General features: G+C 42.1%; 1 protein-coding gene and 1 long non-coding RNA gene across 2 annotated transcripts in view; one reads left to right on the forward strand and one right to left on the reverse strand.

Moving 5' to 3' along the window:
- Window positions 1–758: 758 nt before the first annotated feature.
- On the reverse strand, window positions 759–24,053 carry LOC138746750 (zinc-binding protein A33-like). The gene is made up of 7 exons (XM_069905124.1): window positions 23,765–24,053; window positions 16,723–17,303; window positions 15,912–16,007; window positions 10,576–10,809; window positions 8,055–8,077; window positions 7,848–7,969; window positions 759–1,335 (listed from the first exon to the last, which is right to left on the reverse strand). Exons 2-7 carry the CDS (start codon window positions 17,233–17,235, stop codon window positions 815–817), a joined length of 1,509 nt encoding a protein of 502 aa, XP_069761225.1. The 5' UTR covers window positions 17,236–17,303; window positions 23,765–24,053; the 3' UTR covers window positions 759–814.
- Window positions 23,785–24,069, forward strand: part of LOC138746752 (uncharacterized) — a 96,274-nt gene continuing 95,989 nt past the window's right edge. The window contains exon 1 of the long non-coding RNA XR_011347105.1: window positions 23,785–24,054. This is a non-coding gene — a long non-coding RNA (uncharacterized lncRNA). The remainder of the gene's footprint in view (window positions 24,055–24,069) is intronic.

Raw genomic sequence — 24,069 nt, forward strand, 5'->3', positions numbered from 1 at the left:
ACACAGGAACAGGGACATGTCACACAGGAACATGGACATGTCACACAGGATCAGGAACATGTCACACAGGAACATGAACATGTCACACAGGAACATGGACATGTCACACAGGAACATGGACATGTCACACAGGATCAGGAACATGCCACACTGGAACATGAACAGGTCACACAGGAACAGGAACATGTCACACAGGAACATGGACATTTCACACAGGAACATGAACAGGTCACACAGGAACAGGAACATGTCACACAGGAACATGGACATGTCACACAGGATCAGGAACATGTCACACAGGAACAGGAACATGTCACACAGGAATATGGACATGTCACACAGGAACAGGAACATGTCACACAGGAACATGTCACACAGGAACATGGACATGTCACACAGGAACAGGAACATGTCACACAGGAACAGGAACATATGTGCACACATGCATGTGTGTGGATAGTTTAGCAAGTAAAGCCACGTTGAAGTGTTATTTCTGCAGGTTGGACTGAGATACTGCAATTAAATTAACCCTATACTGTACCAGGTGTAACAAACCATCAAAGATGTGTTCATTAACATAAAAGTAATGAACTTTGTGTCTATCCTTTCATTGTAATATGTTTTACATCATTCTCTGAAAGGAACAGATAAGCCTTCCTCACCAGAAGAATGGAAGTCTAAACAGATTAATGAGAAGTGCATTTGAGTTGGATGCTGTGAGCCAGCTGTTCATAGGGAGGCCTCAGTGAGCTCACAAGCACCTTCAAAGGCCTGCTGGCTTTTTATTGCTGCATTTACTTAGCAATCAACTCTTTCAAGGATTTATATGGATTATTCTTAGTGGTGTGAAACTAAAACCTGGCGAGAACAAAGGGTACATGGTCTCTGTGAACGTGTCCTTGAAGGTGTACATCAGGTTCATGTGGTCAGCATTGTAAAAGGACACCTTCCCCCCATTGTAGTCAAGGTAAACTCCGATTTTTTGAGCCTGTAACCCCGAATAGATTGCCACACGAGGCACATTGTTGGCCACGTAGTGCTTATTTCTTTTCTCCAAAGTCCACAGGCCATCTTGAGGCGTCAGTGCGATTGGTTTCATGCGTTCCACAGATTCTTTAGTCACCCCTAAGATCCAGTCAGTCTTGCTTCCCACCAAGATTTCCCAGTAGTGTATTCCCGACGACAGTCCCTGACGGGCCAGGGCAAAGGGATGGACTGTGAATCGTGAGCTGGTTCTTGGAGGTTGCTTCAGGCCATGACTGTGCATGACATTGGTCATGTTGTTGAAGATGAGGAGATTGCGATGTGCGGTGTCAGGGTCCAGACTCAGCGGCACTGGGGAAGAGGAGGGAACAAAACAAACACAACTATCACATCCATCCCAGTTTCTTATTTTTTTTCCCCAATTTTCTTCCCCCTTCCACTTGAATTCACCAGTCACATGGTTCCCCCTTTTCTCACAACCCCTCACACCCACCCTTTTATCACTGATCAAGGGTTCCAGCCTGAATAATTGTCTGTCTATCACCTTCCATGCATGTTGTCTGACCTGCTGAGTCCCTCCACCACTTTGTGTGTTGCTGCAATTGAATTAGGATTTGAGAATTTGATCGCGTGCAGACGTTTTAATACCATGAGATTCAGCAGTTGATTATTCCAGAGCTCCAACACGCTAGGTTATAATGTCCCTTGACAACAAAAACAAACTCCTCACATTACGCCTATTTCAGATTCTGCTGGGTCAAGAAACAGAGTAAATGCTTTTTCCACTGAGGTTAGGTGAGACAAGAACTGGAGGACATAGGTTAAGGGTGAAAGGTGAGATGTCTAAAGGGAACATGAGGGGGAACTTCTTCACACTGAGAGGGGTGGGAGGGTGGGATGAGTTTCCAGCTGAAATGATGAATGTGGACTAAAATTTGAAACCTAAGAAACATTTGGACAGGTATGTGGATGGAAGGGACATGGAGAGACATGCTCTGGGTGCTGGTCAATAGGATTAGCAAGAATATTAGTTTGGCACCGAAGGGCTGAAGGGCCTCATTGCTGTGCTGTGGTGTTTCTTTGGTTCTACAAGTTATCCATTCACCCCAGTGAAACACAAAAGTCTGCAGATGCTGTGATTGTAGTAATAACATGCAGAAATGATGGAGGACTCAGTCGGTCTTTTCATTGTATTTGCTTTCCTGTTACTTATCCAAGAGATCGATGTTCCTATATTTTTATTTATTCCTTGCCTTTCATTATGGTTTGTAAAATAGTTTTGGTAAAAGTGATACAAACATACAGTGAGAAATGTGAGAGAGGCAGAGGGGAAGAAGACCGTCACTTATTTCCTTGGACACACACTCCTGCTGTTGTGATTTTGTGATCACCTTCCTACATCCACGTCATTTTCTCCTACTCCTCACAACCAAGCAATCCCAATTGATCTTCCTTCCTGTTAATCAGCATTCAACCTGTGCTGTTGTATTACTTCTTTTCACCTGTACCTGGGCACATCCAGCAGGCACGGTGGTCAGTCCATCCCCATTCCCCCATCCACCATCCCAGTTCCCCATGCCTCCATCCGCCATCCCCATTCCCCCATCCATTATTAGTGGCTGTGCATGTAGCTGCCTTGGAACACCTTCTCTGCCGACTTTCTCTCTTGGAACATAAGATTAGAGGAAGGATATTTATCACCATGAGTCTGTTCCAAATTCAGAGAGAGGCAGAATGATTTGTGGCTTATATCCACACAGCAATTTTGACCCATTACTCCTGCAAAATTTGGCTTGAGAAAGATCCATCAACCTCAAGTTTAAAATGAACAGCTAACACAGCATGAAGTTTTCCGAGGAGAGTTCCAAATATTTACCACTTTTAATGGATGAAAACTGAAAGATGTCAGGAAAGACTAGCTCTATGTTTCATCCGACATCTTCCAGTTCTTGATTTTACAAAATGTTCAGGTCATTTTTCTCTCTCCACATTATCAATTCCTCTTAATATCCTGAACATTTCAAATCACCTTTACTTTTCTATTTTTTGATTAAAATAAACTTACTATTATATATTTCCTTGTCATATAATCCAAGAAAAGTCCTGTTGTAAATCCTCAGTGCTGTTGAAGCAAATTTATCCATCTATGTTGGGTGCCCTGTTTCAACTGTCTAAACGCTCTTTACATGTTCTAGCCAAGACCATGCACAAAACCTTAACCCCTAGGCCATTCATTTGGAATTGACTGGCCCAGCAAGGTAGTGGTGGAAGGACATTATTCAGGCTGGAGACCATTGCGAAGAGGTGTTCCATGGGTATTGATGTTGAGACCCCTGTTGTATGTGATAAAATATCACTGACTTAGATGCAAAGGTAGGTGGGTGTGTTAGTCGGGTGATGGAGTTGTCAACAATGCAGAAGGTTAGCAATACAACAGGAATAGATCAGTTCCTGGTATAGGCAGAGAAATGGCAGATGGAGTTTAAACCAGAGAAATGTGAAGTTTTACTCTTTGGGAATTCAAATAACAGAGGGATCTGGGGATTCAGATGCATAGCCCCTTGAGATGGGCTATGCAAGTAGATACAGAAGGGCTGTGATATGCTTGGCTTCACTGGGAAGGCCATTGAGTATAAAAGTAAGGGGTCACGTTGCAGTGATATAAAATTTTGGTCAGGCCGCACTTGGAATACTGTGTGCAATTCTGGTTGTCCCATTACAGGATGGTTGTGGAGGCTTTGGAGAGGGGACAAAAGAGGTTTACCAGGATGTGACCTAGATTAGAGGGTATGATTTGGACAAACCTACGTTGTTTTCTCCGGAGTGTTGGAAGCTGAGGGTGCGCCTGACAGAGGTTTCTAAAATTATGAGAGGCACTGATGGGATGGGCAGTCCTAATCTTATCTCCAGGATTTAAAAAATTTGCACATTCTAGGTTGGAGGGAGAGGAGATGTGCGCTGGATTTTTTTTTGACACATTGAGAGGTGGGTGCCTGGTTTGGACTGCCAGGGACAGTGGTGGAAGTGGGTACGATAGAGACTTCTAGATGGACACATGAATGTGTAAGGAATAGAGCGCAAGCAGCAGACGTTAAGTTCCTTTGGGCATCCTATTCAGTCCAGCCTCGAGGGCTGATACCTGTTGCTGGGCAGTGCTCTAAATTAATCTATTATTGCTCTTTCCCCCATTACTCCTTAATAATCTCTGAATGGAGACCAGCTGGTTTTCACAAAATGTTAAATGTTCTAATCTCTTAGGATCCAAAATGTATAACCTTACATTTGTCGGCCTTGGATGCATTTAAATTAATTTGTTTGTTATCTCTGCAATTTAAAGCTTTTATCTGCCTTTCCAATGCCTCTCATCATTACATCATGCAACTGGGATCGAGACTTCCCCCTCATGACGTGTGTCAATGCTTTCAGATCACTGCTTTGGCAAAGTTGCAGCTGAAAAATTAACCCTGTAATTTCTCTGGTGAGGTGAATCTTGGCTTTGTGTAGCAGTGTTAAATGTAGGAATTCCCCTTATGGTTACAGTCTTCGAGATAGAAGGTTAGCCAAAGGGTCGAGGATTTGTGGAATTCGTTGCCACATACAGCTGTGGAGGCCCAATCACTGGGGTAGTTGAAGGGGGAGATTGATAACTATCTAATTAGTCAAGGCATCAAGTGATATGGGGAAAAAGCCGGAACTTGGAACTAGATGTGAGAACAGTTTAGCTCAGGGTGGATTTGTGGACCAGACTCAATGGGCCAAATGGCATCCTTCTCTTCCTTTCTCTTGTGATCTTGTGAGACATTCAGTGCAAATAATGGCCATTTGGTCCACTGTACACATGCTGGCCAAGTCTTCTCATTCACCAACACTTGGAGCTTTGAACAGTACAGGCCCTTCGGCCCATGAAATACCTACCAAAACAAAACTAAACCATTCCATTTCATAACCTATTTTTATTTCATCCATGTGCCTGTCTAAGAGTCTCTTAAATTACTGATATTTTAGCCTCCACCACCATCCCTGGCAAGTCATTCCAGGCACCCACAACTCTCTGCATAAAAAACTTACCCCTGATGTCTTCACTATATATTCCTCCCTTCACTTTGTACAGATGTCCCCTGGTGTTTGCTGATCCTGCCCTTGCAAAAAGATGCTGGCCGTCCTCCCTATCTATAATCTTGTGGACCTCTATTAATTCTCCTCTCATCCTTCTAAGCTTCAAAGAGAAAAGTCCCAGCTCTGCTAACCTTGCCTCGTAAGATATATTTTTCAATCCAGGCAACATCCCCTCTGCAGTAAAAACATGACACTGGAGAAATTCAGCAGGTCAAACAGTGTCCTTTATATTGTAAAGATAAAAATACATAACCAATGTTTCGGGTAGAGCCTGACTTTCATGTTTTACTATGTACATCTCCTCTGCACTGTCTCTAAAGATTCCACATCCTTCCTATAATTGTGTGAAAAGATTGAACACAATATTCTAAGTGTGGCCTCACCAGAGATTTATAGAGCACAATTGTCCAGAGCCTACTCTGCCCGAGTGATTCAAGGGCTCATCCAAATACTTCTTAAATCCCATGAGATTCTCAGGCAGTGTTTTCCTCATTCCAATCATCCTCACCTTAAACCTAAGCCCTCTAGATCCCTTCTAACCCTTTCACTCCTCACCTTAAACCTATGCCCTCTAGTTATAGATGCTCTGTCATGGGGAAATGTTTATCCTCTTAGAATTTCATTCTGGTTTTCCCTCCATCTCTTCAAATCCAAGGAAAATAAACCCAACAAATCCACTTTCTTCTTATAACTGAAACACTCCATCCTGGCAACATATCAGTGAATCTCCTCTGCACCCTCTCTGGTACATTAATGTCCTTTGTACAATGTGGTGACTAAAATGATGCTCACAGCTCCTGCTGTGGCGAACCAATGTTTTACAAAGGGAGCTCATAATGTCCATGCAGCTGTCTCACAACAGCTGAAACCCTGACCTTGGCTTCCATTTGCATGTTCTTTATGCCTCCCCCCCGCCCCCTCACCCGCCATGGAGTTCGGCTTGATATTCCAGTTTGTTCCCACAGGCCAAAGATGAGTGGTTTGGTCAGCCAGTTGGCATTTTGTATCAGTGAGCGATCCAATCTCAGAGTGTGGAAGTGAATGTGGGAAGGATAAAAGAAAATTGGATTCATGTAATATTAATGTAAACATGGAGAATTATGGTCAGTGACTCTTGGATTCTATGTCCTGGCTAATGAAAGCAAGTAGCCTGTATTCTTTGCCATCTTATCTACCTGAGCTTCCACCTTCAGGGAATTAAGACTTCACCACCGAGGTTCTCCTCAAAGCTCCATGGGTCCCACCAATCTCTGTATAAGCCCCACTTCTATGAGTTCTCCCTTATTGGGCATCACCTCACACATGACAAGGTTAGTGTAGCACCAGCGCTAGTGACCCGGATTTGAATCTTGTGCTGTCTGTAAGGAGTTTGTATGTTCTCCCTATGTCTGCGTGGGTTTCCTCTGGGTGCTCTGGTTTCCTCCCACCCTTCAAAATATATGGGGTTCGTGGGTTAATTGGGCAGCGGGGGCTCGTGGGCCTGAAGAGATTGTCACCGTGCTATATGACTACATTTAAATTTAAAATTTAAAAACTTATCAGTGAAATTCCATCTGCCATTATTCTGCTCATCTAACTGACTGATCAATATGAACCTGGAGCTGATGCTTTGTTTCTCTCAACACCTCCAATGTTCATGTTAGCTGTGGCTTTACTCATCATACTGGCACACATATTCACAGTGGTAATGTATGTAAAAACGGTTGAGGGTCCCAGCAGCTTCCCCATGTGGTACGCCTCCGGGCATAGGGTTCCAGTCTAAAAACAACCCTCCACTATCAGCCCTCGACTCTCATTACTAATCCCACGGACCTGCGTGACCGTGTCAAATAGTCTACGTGAATTCATCAATATATTTTGTTATTTCTTTGAAAGATTCAATTAAATTGGTCAGACACTATCTCCCTGTAACAAAACCATGTTTACGCTCTCTGATTGATCCCGGCTAGATTCATCATGTCCTTAATTTTTTTTCCAATAAATTCCTAACCACTGGTGTTCAACTCGCAGGAAGGAAAGGACCTGGTTTATCTCTGCTGCCCACGAGCAGAGATATTTCTTGAAGAAATATTCAAGAAATTCTTGAAGAATTTTAAATGGATATTTAAAAGTCTCTGTCATGACCTCGGGGGGGGGGGGGGGGGGGAAAGAATTTCAGTGTTGTATGTAATATCATGTATGTTCTCTGACAATAAATCTGAAATCTGATTTTGTCAACATTTTGGGCCTAAGCCCCCCCCCCCCCCCCCACCCCCCACCACCGTAGGCACAGGGAATCGGGACTGTGCGTTTAAGTCCCTGTCTTGTTAGAATATATTAGTAACTGTATGTCATTTAACACTGAGTTGCACCCCGAGATATTAGGGGTGTCTGCTGAAGCCCCTGTCTGTGAGTGGGTAGAGTATAGGTGGCCAACCTGGGTCCAATGTGAATGTCTATATAGTTGTTTAGTAATTGTTTGACGTTTTCCTCTATTTGTCTCCTGTGAACCCACCGAATGTGAAACTCTTCCAAACACACAACTCACAAAGGTGCTGGAGAGAATCAGCAGCGTCCATCTGAAGTCAAGCGGAACCAACCTTTCTGGCTTGGGCCCTCCATTAGGTATAAACAACAACAGGTGCCTGAATATGAGGAAGGGGATGGAGGAGCGGAGGGAGGCAAGAGAACAGGCTAACAGGTAAGAGGAGGAGGTTCTGAGTACTGCCAGCAACAACTCACTGCTTTCTCACTTATTGTTCTCTCACCGGGGTTAAAGCCGATTTCATTGACCATTTTTTTCCAGAAATTGTACATCATTAGGAATTTGTACTTGGCACCGTCCATTTTTACTGACACTCCTTTTGGGACAGAAGTTGGTATTTGAACTCTAAAAAATGGATTGAAAGTTCATTATTAAATTCGCAGCTGAGATGAATTCAGAATAATGAACAGTCAATTTTAAAACATGTTACCTTTCTTCTGTTGTTTTCAGCTTCTAGGAAGATAAAAATACACAATGTTAAAGAGGCCAAACATATCTCCAGCTTCCTTTAATTTTACTATTTTATTACATCCCGTACTTCTATTATATCCCGAATCAGGTGCCTGACTGCTTTTTTCTCATACCTTGAAGAAGGGCTCAGCCTAAAATGTCCATAATCTATCTTTACATTCTGTGGTCTCGATGAGACCAGCTGGGTTCCTCCAGCATTTATTGTATGTGCTTTACTACAATCTCAACATCTGCAGATTCCTGTGTTTCACTTCATTTTTGGTGGGCAGAGATTTAATGTATTAGCATGAAACAGGTCCCATATTCCATCCAATTTTAGGATCAACCCCGCTTGGGTCTGGTAACATATGTGGGAACATTTCTCAGTACTAGTACTGTATACTCAACCACTGGTCAATGAACTGGGTCTGGGTCTGTTACTATAGTCCGCAGTGAAGTGGCAAAGACCAATGTAACTGATGTGATAAAGAAGTAACATGTAAACCAAGATTTAACACTTTTGACTCCATGTCGTGGTTTACTGGAACTATCAACAACCGCATGTACTCCATGACCTGGTCTTTTAAAAGACTACCAACAAATGCAAATACTCTGTGTCCCAGTTTTCCAGGACTGGTTTTATAATCTAACCACCAGCTGGTTCAAACTGTAGTTCACTCACAGACACAGTCCAGAATATATATTATGAAAGATTAAAAATGACTGGAATCCAAAGAGTTAAGTTTTATGACAAAAAAAATGAAATTTTTCAAAAATATTTCTCAAAAAACAGAACTGTGGGGGTTTGGGTAGGACCCTCCCCAACTTGTGACCTGGGGTTTGTTGTTGGTAATCTATAGTAAATAAAGGAAAAAATATTATGAACCATTGACCAGCATCATCTCATCAGTCTGCCCCAGGCTTCCTTTTGGACTATTCAAAAAAAAAACCCTGCATGTACATGAATTGGGGAGCATAAAGCTCTTTCTCATGATGTCCCATCAAGTGCTCTCAGGTTAGGTACAGATGGAGCTACCTCTTCACTCTGCTATCAATAGAATAACACATGACAATGAAGATTTTGCTTCCTGAACACTTTTGGGTGTATTTTATGGATGTTGGACTGTGGATCATGAAAATCTCCTTAAAAATTTCCTGTCACTCACTGGTTTTTAGATATAACCTATTTTTTGTGATTTCCTGTCATATTGTAAGTCTACTTCAAGCATACAAAATGATGAAGTTCAACGTGTCATTGAAAATCCATTTTCTGCATTCATACGGACTTTTTCCCTGCTGATCTTGGTGCAGTCAGTGACGAACATGGTGAAAGGTCTCACCAGGACGTCATGACCATGGAAAAGAGGTATCAGGGCAACTGGAATCCATCAATGCTGGCTGACTTTTGTTAGACACGAGAGGCATCAGATGCTGAGTACAAAGGAAAATCAGTGGCAAAACATTTACCCAGCAGACAAGAGATGAAATTCAGGGGTAAATTGTATTGGGACTTAAGCATCAAGGGGAATTGAATTGGGATCACGGCAGATGTGCTGGCATTATGGAATTCTTATGTTGGAAAAATAACAGACTGGTTCCTGGAAGACAGAAGGGACAAGGACAAATGGTGTTGGGATGAAAGACTGGCATTAAATTCAGAACAAGTTTTTGCTAAGATGGTAATAGGCTGGTGCTGAGGCCAAAGGGCATTGGAATCACAGCAAGCTTTGAACCTCTCAGTGCCTTGTGGTTGTAAATGCAAAAATGTGGATGCAATGTTCTGCTGAACTCTGCAGGTAATGTAAAAACAGAGGGATGCAGGAGGGATGCAGCTGGTCTCGTAGCGCCCACAAAATATATATTACCGACTTTTCAGGTCTGAGCCGTTCCTCAAGGTCAAGAGCCTGAAACATTAGTAATATATTTTCACCTTCTATGGATTCTGTGAGACCGGCCGAGTTCCTCCAGCTTTTCTGTGTTTTGACTACAATCAGAGTGGCTACAGAGTTTAGTGTTTCTCCCCCTTCCCCACAATGGTAAATAGCACTTCACTGGAATGGCTTCATGTTGTTTACTATATTCAAGCTGGGAAACCAATGTGATGTGAGGTTGTGAATAAGTAAACAGTTCCCAATGTGTGTGACTAGATTCCAAAATCCAGGGTGGCATGATTGGCCGAGTGGTTAGCCCAGCGGTTAGCCCAGCGGTTAGCCCAGCGGTTAGCCCAGTGGTTAGCCTAGCGGTTATCCCAATGGTTAGCCTAGCGGTTAGTGCAATGCTGTTGAAGCACCAACAACCGGGTTTTGAATCTGGCACTGTCTTAAGGAGTTGTACTTTCTACCAGTGACTGGATGGGTTTCCTCTAGCTGCTCCAGTTTCTTCCAACCATTCAAAATGCACTGGGGGCTGAAAGTAAATTGGGTGGTACAGACTCGTGGGCCGAAAGAGACTGTTACCGTGTTGTATGTCTAAATTTAAAATTTAAATTCAAAATTCTTAACCTTGAGGAAGAGAACAGCATCCTCTTGAATGAGGTCCTCATTAACTGCCTGAATGGTGTCTGATAATGTGGTTGATTCAAACTCCAACTGTGTAATGATCTCGTCCAGTATGGTGAAATGTTGCCAAGCATCATTGTGGAGTTCCTGAATAATGCTCTCCTCTTCCATTCTCAGGAACTCGTGGAGACGCACAAAGACCTTCCCAATGTGCTGCTCTGTCAAAGATGCTTCATTCTGGAGAGAGTGTGAGTAAAAATCTCTGTTATCTGGAATTCAAGTAACCGGCACAAAAAAACCCGCCAAAAATAATGCTGTATGTATATATGTAATAGTCGACCCCATATAAAAATCGTCCCCTCTTATTTTCTGTTTCTCCTGTGTAAAAGTTGATCCCACCTATTTTTAGCCCCAACTGCCCATCCATCCAAATGCCTGAAGCCCAAATGCCCACCCATCCAAGCTACCGAAGCCTCGACTATGGATTGTCATCCTAGCTGCCTGCCCATCTGAGCTCCTGATGTCACCACCACCCACCGATCTGAATTCCAGACACTCTGACTGCCCACCAGTGCCCCCGATGCTCCAGCCGCAGATCTTCGACTTGGCTACCTGCCCATTTGAGCTCCCGACGCTTTGAATGATGCAGGTACTTTTTTTTTTGCAATATTTTATTTTTTCCATTAATGTACATAGTAAACTCTCCAATATTAAAGTATGTATGTGTGTGTGTGTATTTTTATATATATATATATATATATATAAAAAAAATATTTTATATATATGTAAAACTTTTTAAAAAAACAAACAATGCACCCCCCATCCCCTTCCCTTTTCACAGTATAAATATACACACCGTCAGGGCTACATTTATGTTGACCCTAAAAATTCTGTATTGGGAAGTCACTTGCAATTGTACTACAGCAGCATTTAATATTATCTTTTTTATTATTGCAGTTATAATTACAATTTCCCCTGTATGATCCAAATATGGCTGCCATATCTTGATAAATATGTCATATTTGTTCTTTAAGTTGTATGTATTTTTTTCAATAGGTATACAACTATTCATCTCAGCAATCTATCGTGCTACATGTAGAGGGGAGTTGGATTTCCAAGTAATTGCAATACATTTCTTAGACACTGCTAAGGCTATTTTTACAAATGAATTTTAGAATTTAGTTCACCTTCACACATGACCACGTAGCATGTACAAATGTTCCTATTTCTATCCCACATCTAAAACACATCTCCGTTATTTCAGATTTTGATTTATGCAACTTCTGTGGTGTGAGATATAGTTGGTGGAGGAAGTTATCTTACACTAATCTGTATGTTATATTTATAATTGATGTAAAGCTGTCCAAACACCAATCAGACCAAGATCTTTCTATTATTGCAGCACCTTGAATCAACTCCTATCTCTCTCTATTTCAGTAAACCTAGTTTTGCACTTTCATTCTGGAGAGCACAGTACATCTTGGTTATAAATTTAGGTGTATTCCCCAGCCAAATTGTGCATTCCATTTCACTAATTTCAGGTGGGCTCAAATATGGTCCTCAACTTTCTCTTAGGAATGATCTTAGCTGGAGAAAACAAAAAAAGTCCCATTAGCTATTCCATATTTATTTCATAATTGTTCAAAATAATAAAGAGATTCTTCCATATAAAAGTCAATATATCTTATTTGTTTGTTATAACATGAATTCAATATTTTGTTACCCAGATTCATGGGGCAGCAACACATTTTTACATAATGATGTTCTTAATTGCACGTCATCAGCAAATAAGCTAATTTTATGTTCTTCCTGTCCAACTCTGAAGCCCTTAATATCCGGATCTCTTCTTATAATCTCTGCAGTGGTTCAATTGCAAGGATAAAAAGTGCTGGGGACAGAGGACACACCTGTCTACTCAATCCACTCAAGGGAAAAAGCACTGATTATTAGTTATGGTTTTGGCTTGTGGATTATGATAGAGTTTTTATCCAATTTATAAATTTTCTGCCTATATCAAATTTTTCCTACATTTTAAATAAGAAAGACTGGTTGAATGCTTTTTATACATCTTGGGAGACTGTTATACTTGGATTCAATTTTGATTTTTCCATATGTATTATGTTAAATAGTCTACCCAGGCTACTTGTAGAATATCTTCCTTTAACAAATCCTACCTGATCTGTATGTATTAATTTTGATAGATATTGTCCCAGTCTATTAGCTAATGCCTTTACCAATATTTTATAATCAGCATTGAGGAGAGATATAGGTCTATATGTTGAAGTTTTTAATGGGGCTCTATCTATCTTTGGTAGCACTGTAATTATCGCAATTGAGAAAGATTCTGTGAGTGTCTGCAACTACACTGCCCTGTCTCATACATCCATCATAAAAGGCATCAATAAATCTTTAAATTGTTTGTAGAACTTGGGAGGAAATCCATCCTCCCTGGGAGATTTGTTAGTTTGTAAAATACCCAAGGCTTTTTCAATGATTTTGTCTGATAAAATTTTCCCCATGGTCGATCTTGTGCAGCAGACCTTGTCTGTCAATTCCCATTTTTTCCAAAGCTTTTAGCTTATCTTGTGTTTTTACCAAGTCTCCTTCTGCTTGGTTCATTCTTTCCATGAGGGTTAGGGTTCAACGATTTCTTTAATTTCAGTCATGTCTCTCATTACATTTTTGACACAAATAAATCGATTGCCCAAGTTTTCAATTTTCTCCAGGATAATTTGGAGGAAACTTCCCAGCTCTACTGAGGTCCACTGGTCCTGAGGCCACTCTTACGCTGCTCCCTTTCAGGCTTTCGTTCAATGTTCCTGACTGAGTAGAAACTTCCTTAACTTTTGCTCTCTGCTGCCTTGGTTCCGTTTTGTCCACTTTTTAGTGAAAGAATTCTTAATTTTAAGATTTTAACCATCTTCTAATACTCTTCGCAGAGAGCTCAATCAAAATATGTCTAGGTACTTCAAATGGCCAATCCTCCAATAACACAGGTACTTACCGCTGTCAAAAGTAGTATCTGTGTAAAAGTCAACCTCCCCAAATTTGATTCAAAAAATTGGTTTCAAAAGCTCAACTATTACATGAGTATGTATGGTAGGTAAAAAATACAAAAGTTTAAAATTTCCACCCCTCCCCTTAGCGGTCAGTTTGCTAATCATGCAATCTGTAATCTCAAACAACCAGCAACTTCACTTTATCCAGTATCTACCAATGCCCATAGATGCTGGATACCAGGGGTTTTACTGTACTTCTAAAATCTAGAAGAAATTGTCCACCCTTATTTGGCTTTCCTGCTTCCTATGTTCCAACATTGGAGCTATACTGTACTGTCTCACCCTATTTTCCCTCAAGTGAGGTCAGGATAACTGCACCCAGTGTTTCAGATGCAACCTGCCCTGTTCTTCCTTTTCATTGTTAGGTGTAGACTGACCTAAACACTCACTCCACAGGACTTCCTTATATTTGTACTCTCAGGCTGTGTTATGATGATAACATTTGGTGGAATTCCTTGACTATCTGCTCGGATTACCAACTAAAGTTGTGCCAGAATTTTATTGTTGCAGTTATGGATCTTAAATTTAGTTAATAATCTGGAGTAAGACGTCTCCATCATGGTGAAATGTTTCTCTTTCTCAATCCCAGTTTTGCCCCCGATAATTCTGCACATCTCTCTCAGGTCCTCCCTCGATCTCCACCAGTCCAAGGAAAATAATCCTGTCACTCCTCAGAAATGAAACTTTCCATCCCAGGTAATGACCTAAAGGCTTGAAACTGAATTCTCTGTCAGTCATGCATTGAAAATGCCATCAAGCTGTATTCCCTGACCTACCCTCTCTTCTCCATAGACTGGGTAGAGAAATAATGTGGAAGCTGTCAGTTGAAGCATTGGAGTGTAGGGTGTAGAGAGGAATACTAGTTGTGCAAATGCACAAGCACAGCTACGTAGGAATATACAAAATAAGAGCAAGAGTCGGCCATCTGGCCCATCGAGCCTGATCCGTTGAGATTACGGCTGATCTACACATGGACTCAGCTCCATCTCATTGACTTTTCTCCATAAACCCTTAATCCCACTGCTATACAAAAATCTTTCCAACTCTGTCTTAAATATATTTAAAAAGGCAGCCTCTACTGTTTCCTTGGGAAGACAATTCCACAGATAAGGTGGTGAAGAAGATATATGGGACAATTGCCTTCATGAGCTAGGATGTAGAATATAAGAGGAGAGGTATGTTATAACATTTAAAAACATACACAATATCATAGAACTACAGAAAATAGGTCCAGGAGTAGGCAATTCAGCCCATTGAGCCTGTTCCACCATTCAATATGATCATAGCTGATTATTCAAGTTCAGTACTCTATTCCTGCTTTATACCCATTACCTTTGATCTCTTTAGACCGGTGGTTCTCAATGCCTTAGGTGCTCTGTGGTTAGTAAGAGATTAAGTGGAAAAAGAAAAGATTGAGAACCACTGCTGTCGACAAAAAGGCCACATCTAACTCCCCACTGAAGATATCCAGCAAATTGGCCTCAACAATTTTCTGAGGTACGGAGGATGAGTGGTTTAAATGGAATAGATAATAGGAAACTTTGCCATGTGGCAAAGGTATATCAAACTACAAGGGATAGATTGAGGGTAAGATGCAAGAGCTTGGAGGGGGATCAAAAGAATAACTCATGGTGGTTGGAAGTCACTGCTGGAGTAGCCAGTGGAGGCATTTATAAGGCATCTAAATGAGGACCAGGCAAGTCAAGGCTCAGAAGGCCAAGAACGTCAAGTTATGATGAATGGGATTGGGTAGAGATGGGTATATGATGGTTGTCATGGTGGGCTGAAGGACCTGGTTCTCTTCTGTGTAACTCTGACTGTATTAATAGCTGAATTACCTCATCAAAGGTTGTTGAGCCATATCAAGATTCTAGGGTCAATGTTCAAAATCCAGATTTATTGTCAGAGTACATGACACCACAGACAACTATGAGATTTTTTTTCTGTGGGCGAGGCTTAGTAATATCTATACCAATAACTGTAAAGTGTACTGTTAACAAACTGATTGTACAAATGCAGATGGAGGAATAAATAAAAAGTAATAATGAGTTCTTAAGCAAGTCTTTGAAGAAGTCTACTGTTGTGTCTGATAGTTGAGGGGTATTAACTCTTCCATATTTCTATGTTCTGTATTCTATGTTCAAGATTCATATCTACGAAGATCAAGCATTGGCCCAACCTCCCAGGAGTTCAGCGGAGCCTCCTAACAACCTGTTGACGTCATTGTGATATATGAATGATTTCTTGGGCCAAGTAACATCATGTTGGATACTCACGCACCATCAACAATGTCAAGTTCTCCTCGTAATTGGACCTCATGACTTGGTAATGGAGGTGCTTCTTTTTCAATGTTTCCAGAGTTGTAGCCAGTTGTTGCTGGAAAGGGAGAATGCGTATGTTAGAGAGTCACTGGCGTTTCCCAGAACACAACTGGCATTTTACAAGAATGCATAGCAGGGTCATGAAAAAGAAATTGGAAAGCCCAATTTTTTTTTGTAGCATAGAATTATGGGGAATATTGCAGGAACCAGGTCACCCATAGTACTTTAGTTTCCTACATGTAACCATTTCTACACGTCCTTCTATACTTGATGCCTATTTTTGAGCTTATCTTTAAATCCTTTCTGCCATTTGCCCCAACTACCCAATTTGATAGTGGGATGCACATTCTAATCTTTCTACTGTTGAAGAATTTTGCAGGAAATGTTGGTTCTTGACGTCTGGTAGACAGGACTCCCTAGAGCCATAGCACTGTGTAATTTTGGCCCAACACATTCAGGTTGACCAGGAGGTCCCATGTGCTTGCATTCGACCCCATCCCTCTCAACCTTTCATGTCTCTGAACCTGTCCAAATGCACCCACCTCTACCACTTTCTCTGGCAGCTAACCCACACCCCCTATACCAAACACCTGAAGCTTATGTCTTCTAGTTTTAGATATCACTACCCTAGGAAAACAATGTGACCTGATCTATGCCCTTTTATATTTCACTTATCTGATATTTACCAATCTATATAAGTGCCAGATACTAGGGGTTCTACTGTATAAAAGCTGGACTGTTGACCTCTGCACTCTACCCTGTCAAGTTACCTTATAGTATTGAGCAGCTTCATTGATGGGAAAAACCCGATGGTTCTTGTGCTTATTTGAATCCCTGCAGATGAGGCATATTAACTCCTGGTCATCCTCACAGAAGAGCTTGAGCCTTTCCTTGTGGTGTGGGCACATGTTGTAATCCTTGGGGTATAAGCCAAGGGAGGAGGCATCTGGACTCAATGACCAAAGAAGCACAATTACAAAAATAAGAATGAGGAAAAGCAGGAATCCAAAGTTGGCTTCTCCACCCGAGTTACTTTCTTTTGAGCTGTTATCTTTCTTTGATTGAAGTATCTCAACGACACTGGCCAGCGTGCGGTTGGTTCTCAGGGTGCCCGTGGAGTACTGCCGACACAGAGGGCAGATGCACGTTTCCTCTCTGTCCCAGTACTCTGCTATACATGATCTGCAGAAGTCGTGTTCACATTCTGTGGTCACCGGGTCTTTAAATGTATCCAGACATATCGAGCAGGAGAATTGGCTTCTGATGTCATCTTCTACAGACATGGTTGGACGTTTCTTGCTGTCTCAATCTGCCAATTATTCAGGCCCAGTGTAGAGTGAAACTTATTCTCCTGTTCACAAAAAACAAAATGAGACACGGTCAGTAAGTGTTTGTGTTAGACTGTCTGTCTCATGTCAGGTCCAAACTACATCGAGTAACCCCATGTTAGTCGACCACCCTGCACACGCTCTGTTCTCGCTGCTGCCATCAGGAAAGAGGTAGCGGTGCCACTAGACTCGCACCACCAGGTTCAAGAACAGCTGCTCCCCCTCCACCATCAGACTCCTCGACAACCCACTCAATCAGGGACTCATTTAAGGACTCTCACTCGTGCACTTTATTGATTTCTTTGTTCTGCATTGCACAGTCAGTTTGTTTACATTGCTTTATCTGTGAACGTTGAGCATAGTTTTGTTTTGCATGACCAATAACTGGTCATTCTGCCTCACCTGCAGGAAAAAGAATCTCAGGGTTGTATGTGATGTCACGTATGTACTCTGTCAATAAATCTGAAAATATTCTTCCTCCTGATTGCTCAAGCCTTTCTCAAATGGAGAGCTTGCCATGAAGGATACTTCCAAATGGAACCTTTGCAGCTCAGCACACTGCTTACAGGCAACATTCAGAATAAAACTCCTCCAACATTGCAAACACTCCCACCTGTCCCCCTCTGACTCCATGTTCTGACATTTCTATTCTCCATTTGACTGGTGGGCAAACTCCTGCACTCAGAGTTATAACTTGTTAACTTTCCGTCTGTACCCACCTGTGCACACCTTCCGCTTACCCATCTCCACACCCAACCTCAATGAAGGAACTTGCATTTATTAAATAGGTTATTTATGTTCTCAGACAAAATACTTTAGAAAGCAATGGTAAAACTATGGACCAGAAATTAATTGACCCAATTTTTTTTTAAAGGCATACATTTCTATGCAGTGAAAACAAAAGTCTGCAGAAGTGTGATTGTAATAAAAGCACACAAAAATGCTGGAAGAACTCAGAAGACAAGATGCATTACATAGATTCCTCCAGTTCCCATTTAATGCTCCCCCCATCCATCTTTGTCCCCCTGTCTCTCTTCCTCTATTTCTTTATCTATCTCTCTCACTCTCTCTCTCTTCTCCCCCGCTCCCCCCCCCCTTTTCTCTCTGCCTCCTTTCATGGAGCCAAAATCTTGTATTCTGTCCAACCAGACGGCATTAACAGATACTTCTCCTGTTTCTATAACCTTCCCGTCTCTCTCTCTTTCCCTATCCCTCTGTCTCCTTTTGTCCCTCTCCCCACCCACTCTGTTCTCTACCTTCAAGACAGAGGTACCTCTCACTGCAGGCGTAACTTCTTAAACTGCCTACAGTTTTGCAAAACTGTATACTTTCCTCATCATATCCAATTAACACCTTTTGTCTGTGGATCTGCACTACCACACTCTCATTCTTCCCCTTTCTCTCCTCGATCTTTAATTCAATCACCTGCCTTTTTGCTTATTCCTTGAAGAAAGGCTCAGGCCTGAAACATTGGTAATATATCTTTATCTCCTATGGACGCTATAAGGCCGGCTGAATTCCTCAAGCACATCTGTGTGTTTTTAATATGTTTCTATGTGCCTTGGCACCCGTTGATCAATTCATCACTGCATTTTTTGACGGGTTTATTTATTTCTCTTGGTACCATTATAACCATAAAATATTACAGCATGGAAACAGGCCTCATCGGCCCTTCTAGTCTGTACTGAACCAGTTTTTTTGGCCTTGTCCCACTGATCTGCACCCAGTCCATAGCCCTCTGGAAAAAAACAACAAATCTGTGCATGGTCGCACAACTAGCAACATGTGTCAGCATTAAGACTTTTAGCCTTGTTGGTGTGAATCATTTTTATTTGTAGAAGGATCAGATTTTACTCATCCCATTTTACACTATTTATGTATTTATTGGGATCTGGGCAACCCTGGCAAGGTTTAGCCCTCATTGACTGCGAGAAAATGTTGGTGAGCCAACCTTTAATCATTTCAGTCCTGCAGATGAAGTTGCTCCCACATTATTGTTGGGCCAGGAGTTCCAGGATTTCGAACCAGTGATGACCATTCACCTTATATTCTGACCAACCAGACGGCATTAACAGATAGTTCTCCTGTTTCTGTAACCTTCCCCTGTCCCTCTCTCTTTCCCTATCCCTCTCTCTCTCCCCACCCACTCTGTTCTCTATCTTCAAGACGGAGGTACCTCTCACTGCAGGTGTAACTTCTTAAATTTCCTACAGTTTTGCAAAACTCTATACCTTATGTTGCAAATCACAAAAATGCTGGAGAAACTCAACAGATCATGTGGCATCTATGGGGGGTGAAAGGTCGCCAACATTTCAGGCCTGAGGCCTTCGTCAAGGTACGTGCGAAAAGCAAGCAGGCACCTGAGGAGCATAGGCCAACAGGTGGACATGGGTGGGAAGGTAGAAGAGTAAAAAGCTGAGAAGTGATAGGGAAGGGGGTGGGGAGAGGGAGAAAAGGAGACAGCGGGATAGGGAAAGAGAGGCAGGGAGGGTTTACAGAAACTGGAGAAGTTGATGTTAATGCTATCTGGTTGGAGAGTGCCCAGGTGGAATACAAGGGGTTACTCCTAATGTTCTTGTCATTTAACGCTCGTCTCCATTGTATGTGTGCGTGCGCGCACCATGTTCAGACATCCCAAAGCCACCACTGTTGAAAACTGGGTATCAAATAACAATGAGATGGAATATAGGAAGGTGATTGAATGTTTAGTTTCAAGAAGGATAATAAGGACATTTCTGAGAATTATAGAGCAACGAGTCTTACATAACTGATGAACAAACTATTGGAGAGGATTTCGGAGCATTTGAAGAAGCCAAGTCTTGTTAGGGGATAGTTCAGCACAGCTTTGTGAAGGGCAACTCATACCTCACAAGCCAAATTGAGTTTTTTGAGGAGGTGAGAGAAGGAAATGATAAAGGTAGAGAGGTGGATTATGGGGTATTTGGATTTTAGTGTGGCATTTAACGAGGTTCCCAATGGTAGGCTCATCCAAAATGTCAAGATCCATGGGGGATCATAGAAACTTGGCTTGATTTGGAATGGACTTGCCCACAGAAGGAAATGGATGGTAACATTCCGCCTGGAGGTCAGTGACTACTGGTGTTCTGCAGGGATCTGTTCTGGGACCTCTGCTCTTTGTGTTTTTTTAAAAAAATGACTTGGACAAAGAAGTAGAGGGGGGAGGGTAGCTGAGTAAGTCTGAAGGTGACACAAAGGTAGGAGGTATGGATAGTGGAGAAAGTTTTTGCAAGTTACATCGAGACATGGATAGGATGCAGAGTTAGACAGAGAAGTGGCAGATGGTGTTCAATCTGGAAAAGTGAGAAATTATGGACTTTTGGAGGTCAAATTTGAAGGTGGAGAATGCAGGATTCTTAGCATTGCAGCGGATCAGAGGGACCTTCGGATCAAAGCACACAGATCTCTCAGGGCTGTGACACAAGTTGATGGGGTGGTTAAGAAGTCATATGATATGCTGACCTTCATTAGTTGTGGGATTGAGTCCAAGAACCATGAGGTAATGATGCAGCTCTAAAAAACTGGTTTGACCACATGGAACATTGTGTTCCATTCAAGTCACCTCATTACAGGAAGGATGTGGAAACTTTAAAGAGGGTGAAGAGGAGATTTTGCCTGGATTGAAGATCATGTCATATGAAGCAAGGCCGATAGAGTTGGAATTTTTCTCTTCAGAGCGACGGAGGATGAGAGGTGATTTAATAGAGGTGCATAAGATGATGAGAGACATAGACAAGGTGGAGAACCAGCACCTATTTCCAATGGTAGCAATGGCTAATCCCAGAGGATATCTGTTTGAGGCTTTCAGGAGACCTCAGACATAGCTTTCTTTTCACCCAGAGAGTGGTGGGTGCCAGGGATGATGGTGGAGGGTGGTAAAATAGGGATATTCAAAAGACTCTGTAATAAGCACATGGATGTGAGAAAAATGGAGAGTCATAGGGTGTGAGGTTGGGAAGGATTGGGTTGATGGGAGAATAGATTCAAAAGTACAATGCGTGGGTGCCTGGTTCATACCTTGATGAAGGGCTCAAGGCTGAAACTTTGCCCTTTGTTATATGAAGTATACTGTTGGGCCTGCTGAGCTTCTCCAGCAGTGTGTTGTTACTTCAATCAGTGCCTGCAGACTTCTGTGTTTTACTCACGGAGTAGATTTATATTGGTCAGCACAACCTCGAGGGCTGATGGACCTGTACAGTGCTGTAGTATTCTTTTGTTTAGACATACAACATGGTAGCAGCCAGTTTCGACCCAGGAGTCTGTGTTGCCCAATTTATACCCAATTAACCTACACTCCTGGTATGTTTAGTAGAGTGGGAAGAAACTGAGGCCCCGGGGGAAAGCCTCAAAGTCAAAGGGAGAATATAAAAACTCCTTACAGATAGTGCAGGATTCGAACCCCGGTCTGGTCCTGATCGCTGGCCCTGTAAAGATGTTGGACTAACTGTCTCGTCAACCGTGTGGCCCCTTTCTACGCTCTATGTTCTAAGTACAGTTTGTCAGAAATCCTTTCATTTTAACTCGACTCTTTTTTTAATCACTTCCACGGGCAGTCTCCAGGAACTTTATCCCAAGTTTGGTAGTGCAGCTGGGTCCTGTTGATGTCCCTTACTTTACAGAGTAGTCTTTGAGGTGAGATTATACAATGGTTCTAGTGGGATGTGTAATTATTAGAACCACTTGAAAAAGCTTTTTCTGATTTTTTAAAAAATGTTCTCCCACACATTGTCCTTGATCTTTCTGAAAGCAGGCATTAAGGGCATTAGCTGATGAGGTTAGATGTGAGCTGTTAATCTGGTTAACTTGGTCACAAGCAGATTGATGACATACATACACAGACACCCCTTGCATTTAGCAAAGGCTTCTAATGTGATCCAATTCCCAAATGCTTCACCAGGAATGTAATTATCCAACCTTTGACATGCAGCCACTGAGCCAGCTATTGAGAAAGGCTGGAAATAGTTCCTTTAAAATGGATCCATTCACATTTCTTTCAGTGAGTATATTAGAATAAGGAGATTCAGACAACAGGAGACGTCATTGAAGACTGAGATAAGAGGACATTTCTTCACACAAGCGTGGCAAAGCTTTGGAATTCCAGAGATCTCTGGAGATTCAGTCATGTTCATTCAAAGCACCGATCTGTAGATTTCCAGATATGTTCAGGAATCATGGGATATGGGGACAACCCAGTCCTCATCAAGGGCTCAGTAGTAGAGAGGGTCAAGAACTCCTCGGAGATTATGACATGCAGGAGTTTGAACTCCGAGGATCTGTCCTGGCGCCTCCATGTTGATGCAATCACAAAAAAGGCTCACCAGCGACTATACTTTGTGAAGTGTCTGAGGAGATTCGGTATGTCACTGAAGACTCTCATAGACTTCTACAAGTGTACCGTGGAGAGCATTCTGGCTGGTTCCATCACTGCTTCGTATAGAGGCGCCAAATCTCAGGACAAAAAAAAACTCCAGAGGGTTGTCTACTTTGCCTATGACATCACGGGCACGAGACTTCATTCCATTCGAGGACATCAACATGAGGCGGTGTCTTTAAAAAGCAACCTCTATCCTCAAACACCCTCACCACCCAGGCTGTGCCCTTTTCATTCTGCTACCATCGGGAAAAAGGTACAGGAGCCTAAAGGCGAGTACTCAGTGCACAAGGACAGCTTCTTCCCCGCTGCCATCAGATTCCTGAATAATCAATGAACCAAAGACATTGCCTTACTTTTCGTGCACTATTTTTTTAATATATACTAATGTTGTGAGATGGTTATAATATGAATGTTTGCGCAATGATGCTGTCAGAAAACACCAAATTTCATGACTTGTTCATGACAGCGGATTTAGAGTTTGATTCTGACATGGCTTTGAAACAGAAATGTCTCCCATGACCTTAGTGTATGACAGAGCTAACCTGAAGGACCTGACAACCAAACCCTGCTCCTATTTCTGATGTTCTTGCATTTTTATCTAAAGTTCAAAGAGATTATCAGGTAGTATTGAACTTTCACATCCTGCCCCTTTACTGAAGCTGCTCATGTCCCCTGAGTTCCTCCTGAAGAAGGATTTCTGCTCCACCATCTCCAGTCTCTACCTTTTGTAAGGCTTGTGCTGCTTCATGGCTCTTGTTTGTCCAATAATATCTCATACCAGTGACCTCAACATGAGTGTTGTGCACAGTTGGAGGTCTCTGTGCAAGTCCACCACCCTGTGTGTGAGCCTACTGAAAGCTTAGAGAAACTCGTTCCAAAGTCTTTAAACATGGATTGAATGATGGGGCCTAAAATATTTCACCATAAAACATGTAAAAACCATTGTCCTGATTATCTGAGTGTCATCTCAGTACAAATAACCTTTGAACAGGATTTTATAAACTATTCAGCAACATTCCTTTTCAATAAAAGCTTACAATGAGGCTGAGTAGATCAGCAAGAACTGAACGTTAAAATTAATATGATACTCACTGCAGTTCAAGCTCAACCTCTCTGAGCGTCAGTTACTCAATGGATTCCTGCAATTTGAAAATGCAACAGAATTCTACTTGTTTGGTTCTGCTGTCGATCAGGAGACGAATGATGGGCAAGTGGAAGAGGTCTAGTCATTCACATATGACACAAAACCTGTGTCCTGCATGTTGGAGTGACAATGGCTGAACCAGATCGAAGACAGGCACCGTGTTCGGGTCAGATGGTTTGACCAGAGAATGGGCAGAGATTGACCCCAGAGTGAAAACAGACCAGAAATTGGATCAAGGGTACTTGTGTGATGA

Source organism: Narcine bancroftii, chromosome 12 (genome assembly GCF_036971445.1).
Source record: "Narcine bancroftii isolate sNarBan1 chromosome 12, sNarBan1.hap1, whole genome shotgun sequence".
NCBI lineage: Eukaryota > Metazoa > Chordata > Chondrichthyes > Torpediniformes > Narcinidae > Narcine > Narcine bancroftii.

What these genes read in the sequence shown, in the direction of transcription:
- LOC138746750 (XM_069905124.1), bottom strand. Translation starts at nt 17,235, where the DNA reads ATGTCTGTAGAAGATGACATCAGAAGCCAATTCTCCTGCTCGATATGT. An exon ending in ATGCTGTTCTCTTCCTCAAG is followed by an intron (nt 8,078 to 10,575) that starts GTTAAGAATTTT and finishes TTATCTTCCTAG; the next exon opens with AAGCTGAAAACAACAGAAGA. An exon ending in CTGAAAACAACAGAAGAAAG is followed by an intron (nt 7,970 to 8,054) that starts GTAACATGTTTT and finishes TCCATTTTTTAG; the next exon opens with AGTTCAAATACCAACTTCTG.